The sequence below is a fragment of the Setaria viridis genome, chromosome 3, assembly GCF_005286985.2.
Source record: "Setaria viridis chromosome 3, Setaria_viridis_v4.0, whole genome shotgun sequence".
NCBI lineage: Eukaryota > Viridiplantae > Streptophyta > Magnoliopsida > Poales > Poaceae > Setaria > Setaria viridis.
Genome location: NC_048265.2, coordinates 3,864,639 through 3,877,387, shown reverse-complemented (window position 1 = coordinate 3,877,387; position 12,749 = coordinate 3,864,639). Strand labels below are relative to the sequence as shown.

The window sequence follows — 12,749 nt, the reverse complement described above, 5'->3', positions numbered from 1 at the left end:
TGGTGGTGGGGACGGCGGGGGTGGGTTGGGCTGTGAGCGGCCTGAGGAAGCAGGAGGGGACGTCGGATGCGACGTGGTGGAGTTGAGCCGTCCGATCTGACCGCTGAGGTCAACAGAGTGGCTGAAAATACAGGGCAGGTGGGCAGCAAATTAGCAACAGAGCAAACACACTTGAAAACAGATTAAAGAAAACACTAGAAAATACTCTGATTTGTTTTGTCTTTTCTAAATACATAATTTTTTTGCTACGTATCTAGATATATATCTAAGTGCATATCCAAATGCTATGTAGCTAGAAAAGTCAAAATGAATAGTAATTTAGGATGGAGGCAGTAGCAAGGTAGATCTGAATATTTCTGCAGCATGATACTCGGAACTGAACATTATACTCTAATCTAAATAAAATAAAAATAAAAAGTACGCATGAAAAAAATAAGATTTCCACGTGCACAAACTCATATGCATGAGATGCACATTTGGCACATGTTTAGCTAGAGTAGATATCCGAATTCTTTTACCATTAGTGACCTACAGTACGAGAGATAAATAGAAATTTATTATTTAACCACAATTCAAACTTAGGTTCTATTATTGTACTAAATAGCAGGCTATAACGGCGTTATATCAAACTATAGTGGAGCTATAGCGATTGAGTATAGCTCTTCGCTAAATATCATAAGCCATTGTTTAAAACATTGGGTCTTGTTGCTAGTACTTCTTAATTTTCTACTCAAACTGTAAGGGGAATATGCAAACTATATAGAGACAAAAGACAACATTTGCACTATTATGAAGTTTTGTGAGGATGGACATGCTGCAAAATGACACGGTGATTAATTAAGTCTCCCTTCAACTTAACTTCCTACAGTTGAAGACATAAGTTCATTATAAATTGTAAACCGTTGGCAAAATCATTACTATCACCATTTGCTTAGCGGCTGTATGAACAGCCCTCCTAGATAGCTAGCTACCTGCGCTAACGAGATGAAAAGGCGCGCGTAATGTCTTAACGATCACACATTACGACAGTGGCGTGTGTGCTCGTTGTGCGTGTATTATATGTTTTGTACCGATTCAAATTGTGTTTAAAGATGTTTGTATGCATCTAAACATAAACAATATTAGGTGCATAACAAAAATTATACACCTAGAAAGTTAAAAAGATCTACAATTTAGGATAGAGGGAGTAACTACACGATAGTGTTTACCATGAACGCAAGGTAGGAGTAAGTATATATCAACATGATACACAATTATATCAGGCCAATTTGTGCAAAAAGGAGACCCGGTTTGGGTCGGGCACGTTGCCAACCGACGGCTAGTCGGAGAAAGGAAGGGGGTTTCGTGAGAAAGGTGGGCGCGCGGCGGGGAGGAGATCTAGAGAGGGCCACGGACTTTTCTCACCACGTTTCCATCGTGCACAGCGGCTACGGTACACAGATGTCTCGTCGGCTAGATAGATAAGATACAGCTACGTGCCCAGGGTAGCTGCGTGCGCAGCCGCCTGCAGCTCTCTGACTCGACCCAATCATGCTTCTAGAACGTATAGAGATACGCCTTCTAGATGGCAGGCCGCAGGCATAGAGGCACTCTGCATGCATGCGCCCACGCGGAGGAGGAATCCGCGCGACGGATCGGAGAAAATGGGTGGACGAAGCCATACGTGTGCGAGTAGACCAGGTTACTGTACCAAAGTTAAAAGGAACGGTTCACGACCCCGCCGGCCGGCCGGCCGGCCTCTAGATGGCCGACTTCGCTTGCTTCAAAAAGGGCACGACTTTAGGTGTGGCCTTGTTGTTTCTTTCCTCCTAGCTGGATGTACCTTTTGCAAAAGTCGCTGGTCAGTGCAGGCATTGAGTTATCTGACACGTCACGCTCAACTCATGTTTTGTTCCAATGTGCAAGTACTAGCATATACATCGCTGCTTTGCTTTTGTGTCCTTTTTTTTTATGTCCGGCGACACTCCATTAATTTCAAGCACAATTTGATGCATATGTGGGAGTTTAAAAAGAATTGATAGCCAACGAGTAGATCGCGAAGCCCATGTAAGCAACCATGTGCTACGATGCAAGTGCATATCTATTTAATATATTTTTTTGAACGAACATTACTTGACAAGCGCATTTATATATTGATATAGTAGGAAAAATACAAGATTACGATATTGAGAAGTCATAGCTGATAATCGAGAAAAAACTTAAAAAAAGTCTAAACCACAAGTGACGCACTAGAATCAGCACCAACACAAACCCAGCCAAAGGTAGAGTCATCCCGACTCCGAACCGGTCAGTTCACATGGTAAATCATACATAGTTACTTACTGTTATTTTTTATCCCAGGAGTTTTGAGTGGCCCTAAAAAAGGAAACTTGCAACACTAACCAATTTGTAAGCAATGCCTATCCAACTTTGGGAAAAAAAAACCGATGCTCTTTTCCCCGCAAGTTATATGTAAAACTCGTATTAGGCACTTCCATTATACAATTATGCACGTAAAGGTAAAGTTAGATGGTCCTATATATTATGCTTTACAATTACACATCAGTCGACAGTCGACACATGCCTCCAAAACCGTACAACTTTTATAAAACAGACCTACTAGGATTCGAAAAGCCTAATAAACTTTTATTTAATTCAGAGCGGAAAGACGAAAATCTCCGTGCATATATAGCCAAACCGTGTTTGCAGCTGGAGACCATTGATTACCTCCGTCGTCGTTCCTCAATGGACTGCACGCACCGTCAGCCCATACCCATCCCGGACCCGGAGCCTCCTCCCTCGCCGGGGCCGCCCACCGCCGCGCCGCAAGAAGAAGCCACCGGCGACTCGGAGTCCGGCACCCCCGTGTCGGCGGTCCTGCTGGCAGGGGACCACCCCTCGGTGACAGACGAGGATGATGCCGAGTCCTGCAGCGGCGGTGGCAATAATGGCGTCTGTGGTGGTGGTTGTGCTACTAGCGCCACCACCGGCGACGACGACAGTGACGGAGACTACGTGGCCGTGGAAGGTGACGAGGCTGAAGTCGACAGCTGGATGGCAGTGCCGTGGTGGCGCCGGATGGCGGTCGAGGGTGCGGCGGCGCACGATGACGGCGGTCGTTGCGCGCCGGCATCGGAGGGCGGGGCGGTTGCCGGCGGCGAAAGCGTCCATGCCGCCGAGAGCAACAGGCTCTTCTGGGAGTCTTGCATTGCGCATGGCTACTAGTACTAGCTAACCAGTAGGCTGCCGCCATGGACGATGCGACATCGATGCTTGTAGTTGTAGACCATGGATAATTTTCATATTGAGTAGTTGACCTCCTGCAGGAATTAATTTCATGATGTGAGGCATCTGACGTCAGCTTCCTTCAGAGTGCTTTGCAAATCTTGTTTCCATGTGTTCTTTAAGAATCCAAATGTACATATTCCAGCTCTGAATGAATTATTTGAAACTTAATTTTGTATTTTTGTTCCACTGAATTCAGTTCATGTTCACGTCAGGCGATTTGTGTAGCACGAGTTAACAGAAATTGACTGAAAGAGACACCAAACGGGATTCAGTTCATGTTCAGGCCATCTGAATTTTCTTTAGTAAGAAGGTCCATGGCTCCATGCTACCATTCACCAGTTCAGGAGCACCAAGTACATCGAGAAATGATCGTTTCGAGATCATTCAGTTAATTAGGGATCTGATGGAGTTCATCACGAGACAGTATCATACAACACCTTTTTCTTTGTAGATAGAACTGATAAGAGAGCATCAATTCCTATCTTGGACTACATTTTTTTTGCTCTATGAATCTATCCTCATTCCGAAGAAATTGTTGTTATGTCAGAGTGTACATGTTGCAAATGACTAAGTGAACTACAAGACGACCGTGTGCTTGCTCCCAGCAGACTGTCCTTCAAGCTAGCTTATGTGGATGTGTATCAGCATCAGCACAAAGCCCTCTGCATTCTCAGGCTGTGAGTAAAATCATGCAGGAATAGTTTATCGTTCTCTATGCAAGTCCATAATTCCATATGAACAAAGAAGATTCTTGCATAATCAGGAGAACTTAACCTTCATATTCAGCAAAAGATTTGTGCACCTGCGGATGGAAGAAACATTAACCTACTGAATCTCAGATAAATAAAATGGAAAAGTTCAGTGCACACTTAATCCAGAGCAGCTACATGAAAAATGCAAGCGGTAGAGAAACAAAAGAATATTGGCATACTACAATTGAAGAAGATGTCGTGTAGCAACATCTGAACAAAATGACAACTGCCGGTGCCGAACAGTTGGTTTGTCATGTGAGGAGTGCTGAGGACAGACCTCCCATCTCCCAGTGATCAAACCTCACCATCCAGCTACCTGAACCAATCTGTGATGTAACAAGTCTGTCCAACCATGCCCGGAACTTCTTGCCTCGTTTGTCGCCATACCATGAACTAGTGTCAACGGATGCATCCGTTCCAGGAGAGTGAATAATCACTCCATCCAAGTGCTAACCAAGAAAACTCCTTTCCTTCAGATACTTGCCCAGAGCAAAACTTTCGCTTGATTCCTTCATCTTGGAAACTGATTTTTGCTGGAAACCGAGCCGGAGCCGGAGCAAATTGAAGGCCGACTCGGATCTCGACTCCGACGCGATGCCGGGGAAGCGCTACTATTTAGAGGCACGGCGGCCGTTCCTGGTGCACGACGTCGGCGGCGAGTACGACGAGCCCCAGTCGCAGTACAGCGTCGCGGGGCGGTCCCTGACGGACGAGACCATCGGCCTGCTCCAGGACCACCGCTGCCTCGAGACGCCGCAGGGGTGGGTGCTCGCGCTGCACCCGGCCACGCTGCGCGCGTTCCTGTGGCGGCCGGAGGACGGCGAGCGGATCGCGCTGCCGGACATGGCCCGGCGCACATGGAGACGCACATGGCCCGGCGCCACGGCATCGCCGCCGTAGGAGGCAAGGTCTACTTCGAGTTCACCGGGAACTAGTTGGGGTTCGTGGAGTTCGACCCAGCCGACGCCTAGCCGAACCCCAGGTTGATCGACGTCGACATGGTCGACATCCCCGAGAGCTTCCCGTTCTGGTCGAGCTCCCTCGTCGAGTCCCGCGGCGAGCTCTTCCTGGTCGTCGTCTTCTTCGACGGTCCCAACGTGCACAAGATCGCCGAGGTCGCCGTGTACAAGATGGATTTCTCGGCGCCGGCTTGGTGCAAGGTCGGCGGGATCGGCGATGACAGGGTGTTTCTCCTCGGCGGGGATCGGATTGGGGTCTCCAACTTCGGAGCGTCGTGTGCTGCTGCCGAGCATGGCCTGACCGGCAACTGCATCTACTTTCTGAATCACATTGCAACCAAATGTAATACAGTAATAGCTTTCGTGCATTGTCCAATTTTCTGACAAATGTTGAGCTTATTCTATATGGACTCCTGAAGCGAAAATTATATTATAAGGCATACGTGCACATTGCAGGTGAAAAGATGATCTATACGATGAACTTGTGTTCAGTCTCTGCAGAATGTCCTTCAAGCCAGGCCTTGTGGATATGTACCAGCTCCAAGCCCTCAGGAGTCTCTCAGACTGCCAGTTGAAGCAAATAGTAACAAGCTATGCAAGACTTTTAGATGAACACAGATGCATTGTACTGCAGGACGATAAAGGATTTCAGTAGGATTGGAAGAACTTACATTCATATTCAGCTGAACAGTTGTGTGGCAGCAGTGCCGAGCATCACCTGAAAATGGAAGGAGTATTAATCACTGAAGCTTAAGTAAATCAATAAAATAAGAGAAATTTCAAAAGTGCAGAGCTCCTAGAGTGGAAAGGCAAGCCAAGAATAGAAAATGAATAGTCACGGCATGACATGATGCAAAATTATTGTAGGCAGATAGCTAAACAAAGTGACAACGATTGGAATAGTCGAATAGATAACTAACAAAATAGTTCATCATGAGAAGGGTTATGAGAGCATACCTTACATTTCCCAGTTGTCAAACTTAACCAACCAGTTACTAGTACTGATCGGTGATGTAACAAGCCTGTCCACCCATGCCCGGATCTTCTTGCCTTGTTTGTCACCATAGCGCGAACTAAGTGCATCAATGGATGCATGAAGAGAATGCTCCAATCCAGAAGGATGAATAATTGTTCCATTCAAATGCTAACAAAAAGGAAAACAGATCAGTTTAAACTTTGTAGGAAGCTCAAGGAAACAGTAAGAGGCAGGAGAAATACATTTTGTCGGACAACAAATTACTAGTGCAATTTGATCAGGTGAGAGAGATGCGGATGAGAAATGCAGTTACTTTTTTGTACTTGAATTGTCTACTTTACTTCATAAAGAGATTATAGATAAGAAAAATGATGCCAATGAACTTAAACCAGATTGCTCTAAGAAATTAAATGAAGTACTTACAGCAATGCTTTTCAAGTACTGTATTACTGGTGAGGACTTTCGAACTTCGCCCCTCCGCCACTTCTCATAGAGAACATATAACTTCACCACCACATCTGCAGGCTTCATGATGTCTAACTTTGGATAAGGGGGTTCAAGATCCCTAGCAGAAACATTAGGTCCTAGTTTGAAAGTGTTCGATAGCTTCCATGATACCGGCGGCACATCTCTTCATTGAATGAATTATCTTGGGATTATATGTTGCATTTTCTTCATACCATTGAAGCAGCTCCTCTTGAGCATTGCTGACCTGGACATTGTTTCAAAAAGCTGTGGTAAGTTTAGTTAATGTTTGATGACCATAACACCGTAGATGCAGGGTTATGGGAGAGTAGCAGCCACTGTCAGTTGTCACCGAGTCCTTGCAACATTGTCAGCAATGAACTATAGCAGAGCGCTTTACCAAGAAACTATTGTGCACCGAATTACTAACCATGACGCCATGGATCGACGGGACACTGAATAACTCTGTATCATTTCCAGAGTCACCACAAACAAGAGTATTGTTTGGTGCTTTCCCCTGTGAACTGAACTTGTTCAGCAAATATTGAAGAGCCTGCCCTTTTCCGGCGCCTTGTGGTACCACATCAAGAAGCACACACCATATCTGAAGATTAGTTTTACATTTATCTGATCGCAGAAAAAAGAAACAGAAAATTCAAAACAAGGCTCTACTGGTGAATGTTTCGATATTAATAACAAAATTGATCTTTACCCCACGTTTCTGCAACCTGTGAGGGAGAGCATGCATTACTTCCTGAGCACCTTGCTTGTCAACCAAAAAGGTAACCTTATGGGGACTCTGATCGTTCTCCGGCTGCATCCATACAAAGATAAGATACACACAGAGAGCATTCAGCTCAGCGTCAGCCCCAAAATAGAAAAACAAAGTGACCATTCATGCGACTGGATAAAAATATGCCTGTTGTTTTAGCTGAGGGAACTTTGCCGCCTCCTCGACCTCGACCACAATATCCCGGTCCCAGTTGCTGTTCAGATACTCCTCCCAGTCGACATCATGAACCATATCGGCACCATAAGCTATCACAGTTCCCACAGACATGACAGTGATATCCGGGGTGATCAGAGGCTTCTCTTTCCTCAAATCCTTGTAGCTGATCAGCGATCTTCCAGTCGAGAAGATCAGAAGAGAATCATGGGAAAACTCAGCCTCCCAGAGCGCCCCGAACCTGAGCAAGGACAAGTCTTCCGGATCATCATGATCAACCTGCATGTAAATGATCCAAAACATTGAGCTCTGATGAACCATATAGAAAACACATTATGAGTCACATAAAATTTCGAAGGTTTAGCACCATAGTCTGGTCAAGATCCGAAACTATCATAAGGCGGGCTGAACCATCGAAGTTGTCCATCGAAGCTCCTGCGAAGATTACTGGGAAAAGTTGGGTGCTTCTGCTGTTCAGTTCCCTGAATGAATATGACAAATCCCAGCAATGTGCTTCTTATGTATTCTTCACCTACCCTCTGGTCAACCAGGGATGAGGTCTTGTTTTATGTTAAAAACGAGAAAGAGAAGGTAAAGATGACTTGTGCCTAAGGAATTCAGGCCACAGTCGTCAACGATTGCACAATGCAGCAGGTTGGGCACATGATCATGGACCGGGGTGACAAGAATTGCAGATGAAATGAAGCTGCACCTTGTGGGAATTACCATGGACCAGGAAAACCTGCTTGACACATTGTACTCACTGTGCCGGGTTAGACCAATTCACACATAATTTCTTCAGTTTTTTTTTGCAGGTATCATAATTAATCGTGGCGCAGTGGTAAAACTCTCCACTTGTGACCCGGAAGTCCTAGGTTTGAACCAGCCTCTTTGCAGAATTTTGAAAGATTTTTGCAAGGGTAAAGCTGTCCAGGAATTCCCTTCCCCAGACTCCACGCCCTTTTTTATCATAATTAATCGTCCTTATGGACTCAGCAAGAAAGCACAACAGGTCACATTACTGAATCATGGAAACCAACAGGCAAAAGCTTCAGTTAATTTTTGGACCTCATGAACTTCACGAGACAGAATCATGGAACATCTTTTATTGTACATTACATGGAATTACCATGGATTGAGCCTATCTGGAAGTACATTCTGATTCTATTTGGACTGTTGAAGAAAAAGATATGTTATGCCTGTTTGCACTTTGCAAGTGACTAATTGACCTACAAGATGAATGCGTTCTCGCTCCCTGCAGAGTGTCCTTCAACCCAGGTCTTGTGAATGTGTGTCAGCTCCAAGCCCTCTGGAGTCTCAGGCTGTAAGTTAAAGCAGATAGAAATAGTTAAAATATACACTATACAGGTGCATGAGACTAAGCAACTGCAAGACAACCAACAATTCTCATAGTCGGGAAAATCTACCTTCATGTTCAGCAGAAGAGTAGTGCGGCAGCAATTCTGAGCACCACCTGAGAATAGCAGGAACTACTGTGAAGCTCAAATAAAATAAAATAAAATAAAATAGCAAAGCACAGAGCATGCAAGGATTAAAGAAACAACAAGGTAAACAGAGACATGGCATGTTAAAATGAAATGTCATGAAGCTATATGAAAAAGTGACAACCACTGGCTTGTATTAAGGGCCACAATTAGTGTATCATGTGAAGAGGCTGAGGGCAGACCTTCTTTTTCCCAGTTATCAAACCTCACCAACCAGTTACTTGTACCGATCGGTGATGTAACTAGTCTATCCACCCATACCCGGAACTTGTTGCCTTGTTTGTCGCCATAGCAAGAACTTAGAGCATCAATGGACGCATGAAGAGAACGCTCCGATCCAGAAGGATGAATAATTATTCCATTCGAATGCTACAAAAGAAAAAGGATCTGTTGAAGAAAAACTTCAAAGAATCAATGAGCCAGCAAAATATGTATTTTCTCAGACTACTGATTAGTAGTATGATTTGATCTGGAATAACTTCAAAACTGTGAAATGTGTAATTACTTTCTGTGTTGTCCACTGTATGAAAGTGATCAAGATCAAAACATAGTGAATATGAATTGAAAAAACCAAGTTATTCTGAGAACCGAAAAAAGGAAGTACTTACAGTAATGCTTTTCAAGTACTGCAAAACTGATGAAGGATTTGGAAGCTCACCCCTCCGCCACTTCTCATAGAGAACATAGAACTTCACCACCACTTCTGCAGGCTTGATGGCGTCCGCCTTCGGATAAGGGAATTCGAGATCTCTTGCAGAAACATGGGGTCCTAGTTTAAAATGACCGATAGCTTGCATGATACCAGCAGCACATCTCTCAGTCGCATGAATTATTTTAGGATTACTTTTTGCATTTTCTTCATACCACTGAAGCAGCTCCTCTTGAGCATTACTGACCTGAGTATGATTTAAAAACTGTTTGGTAAGCTAGTCAGAGTAAACATTGTCATGAACGAACATTACTTGACAGTTTCAAGAAACTCCTTTGCACGGAATCACTGACCATGATGCCATGTACAGAAGGGACACTGAATAATTCTGCATCATTTCCAGAGTCACCACAAACAAGAGTATTGTTTGGTGGTTTCCCATTTGAATTGAGTGTATTCAACAAATAAACAAGAGCCTGTCCTTTTCCTGCACCTTGTGGTAAAACATCGAGGGCCTCACCACTGCTGTAGACTATTTTCACATCTAGCTGATCAAAGATAAGCAGACAGTTAAAAAAAGTTTGTTCCGTACTAAATTTGAGAAAATACTGAGAGAAATCTCAAAGCATATGTGCCTCACCCCTCGTTTCTCCAACTTCTGAGGGAGAGAATCTATTACTTCCTGAGCACCCTGCTTATCAACGAAGAAGCTAACCTTATGGGGACCTTGATTCCTCTCTGGCTGCATCAATGCAATGAAAAGTTACATACACTGCTCTAGTTCAGATATCAAAAAGGGACTAACCAGCGAAAAGTAATCATCTTAACAACTGGACATGCCTGAGGCTTTAGCTGAGAGAATTTAGCAGTCTCCTCGACAACGATATTCCTGTCCCAATTGTTGTCCAAATATTCCTCCCAACCAACATCACGGATCATCTCTTCACCATATGCAATCACAGTTCCAACAGACATAATAGTGATGTCTGGTGTGATCAGAGGCTTCTCTTTCCGTAAGCCCTTGTAACTGATCGGCGTTCTTCCAGTTGAGAAGACCAGTAGAGAATCTTGGGAGAACTCAGCCTCCCAGAGCGCCTCAAACCTAAGCAAGGACAGGTTCTCTCGATCATCATGATCGATCTGCGAGTAAATAATACAAAAGATCAGGCACTGATCAGCTACATAACTGAACAGTATGAGCAAGCTCCTGAACCTGGAAAAACTAAAGGTTTCAATCAAAGCACACACCATCGTCTGGTCAAGATCGGAGACGATCACAAGGCGGGCAGAATCGTCGAGCTTATCCATTTGGAAGAACTCAGCTGAAGACGAAGCAGCAACAGAAGTGCTTTTGCCTGTACACTTTCCTGGACAAACACGGCAAACACAGCAATGTGCTCCTTATTCTTCAGCTGCTATTTGGTCAACAACTGATAAAGTCTTGCTTTATGAGGAAAAAAAAAATCAAAGGATGACTGCATCTTCAGGTAGCATCTCTCCTCCGGTCCTCCCACCTTAATATACTCCTTAGAAGCAAGTGTACGTCTGTACCAGCAATTGTTATTAACAGGCAGCCATCCACACAAGCTTATATACTGATAAGGAAGCCAAGGAGATAAGCACAGGCCTATCTTGGAAATTCTATGCGTCTATCCCCACCCCCACCACACCCCATGTGCGACAAGTAGCAAGACCGAATTGGGACAGGCTGCGCAAACTTTGATTTGGCCGGCTTTGTTCAGAGCAATGCGGCCGAATCTGCGCGGCCGTACAGGCCAGATTCACGGGGCGGAGCGCGAGATTGCGCAATGCGTTGGTTGAGCGCATGCATCAAAAGTCAAAAGATGGCAAGAAATCGAACAGCAGCAGCCGCCGCCGCCATCCACGCAAGAACATGACAACGGAGGTGAAATGGGAAGGGGGCGGGGGTGTCACCTGAGTGCGACGGCGGGCGGTGGGGGCTTCCGGACGGGGAGAGAAGAATCGTTGCGCCGCCGGGCAGGGGGCGAGGGAAGTGGCCAAGTGGGCGGGAATCGGGACGGTGTCGCGCGTGCTGGGCCGTGGGCGGCGAAGAGGAGAACAAATGCAGCTGCTGCTGCGCGCTTTCCGTTATCATATCAAACAAAAGAAAACCCAAATTACACTCCCCAGTGGATAATTAGAGTAAACTTTACTAGATTAGATTCTGATTTCCCATGTTGTTATATGCTGGCTGCTGGGTAAAGGACAACTTGGCTGGAAATCGTTCGGTTTCCTTATAGTTCACGATTACCGAGGCAAGTTTTTTTTTTATCCTCCCTAGAATGCCACATGAATCTGCTCCACGTTTTCAGCTGTGCCTAAGTAGTATTTTATTTAAAGGCATCTTAGTCCACTAAATTTTATTTAAAATTATAATCTTCTAGTATTTGTTCAATGAAAATATTTATTGAATGTGATGAAAAATAATTCTTTTTCAACATATATATGTTTCTCTAATATTTTTTACAATAATATTCTTTCTCTAAAGAGTAACCAATGGACGGTTTCAACCTCAAAGGTGAAGAAATGCCAGCTTTTGCTGACCGAAGCTAATATAAAATTTTCCTAATCTCATTGACGACGTGTTGGAGTCAATAGGGTGTGCCATGCCTCGTAAGAAATTAAGAACCAAGGTGTGAAGAGCTAGCGATCCACGTGTAAACCGAGAACATCTCCTACGTTACCACCCACTAGGGTGTTACGTGTTACCAAATTCAAAATGCATGTCTACAGTGATCAAAAAATTCAAACAAAAATATGAATGGACAGCTCATGTCATCTTCTACCATTATGCAAAATTTGAGATGCAAAGATGCAACCAAAAAGTGAAATAGTTCAAATTTTTGGTTCCCTGTGAGCCATTAAAAAAATATCATAATTCCCTTTGTACCACTGAAAAAATTGTAGTGCCTAATGTACCATTAGTTCAATGTTTTGTTCCCTCCGTACCACTGCCGTCTAATTTGGGGAAAACGGCAGCTAACTGGAGCTCACAATGACTATTTTACCCTTGTCTTCCACCTTCCTCTTCTCTCTCGTCTTCTCCATGAGTTGCGTCTCCTCCCCTCGCCTCCCTAGCTTGGCTTGCCCACCCAATCCAATCCCCTGCCTCCCCCTTCCCTTCTTTCCCTGCTGGCGCACCGACGGCGGCAAGTCACCGCGTGGCAGCCGAGGCGCAGTGGACCAGTCGTCGGACAGCCAGCGCTTAG

At 44.7% G+C, this 12,749-nt stretch overlaps 1 protein-coding gene and 1 pseudogene across 1 annotated transcript; both read right to left on the bottom strand.

Annotated features, from left to right (window-relative positions):
• Positions 1–4,980: 4,980 nt before the first annotated feature.
• LOC117848797 (probable sucrose-phosphatase 3) lies at positions 4,981–7,792 on the bottom strand (annotated as a pseudogene).
• Positions 7,793–8,387: 595 nt separating this feature from the next.
• Positions 8,388–11,650, bottom strand: LOC117848794 (probable sucrose-phosphatase 3). Its single transcript, XM_072292554.1, is given in 9 exon segments — positions 8,388–8,687; positions 8,793–8,839; positions 9,053–9,239; positions 9,479–9,766; positions 9,873–10,067; positions 10,160–10,257; positions 10,356–10,659; positions 10,768–10,886; positions 11,455–11,650. Coding segments are annotated over 9 exon segments (1,512 nt in total). The 5' UTR covers positions 11,636–11,650; the 3' UTR covers positions 8,388–8,594.
• Between the last annotated feature and the right edge of the window lie 1,099 nt (positions 11,651–12,749).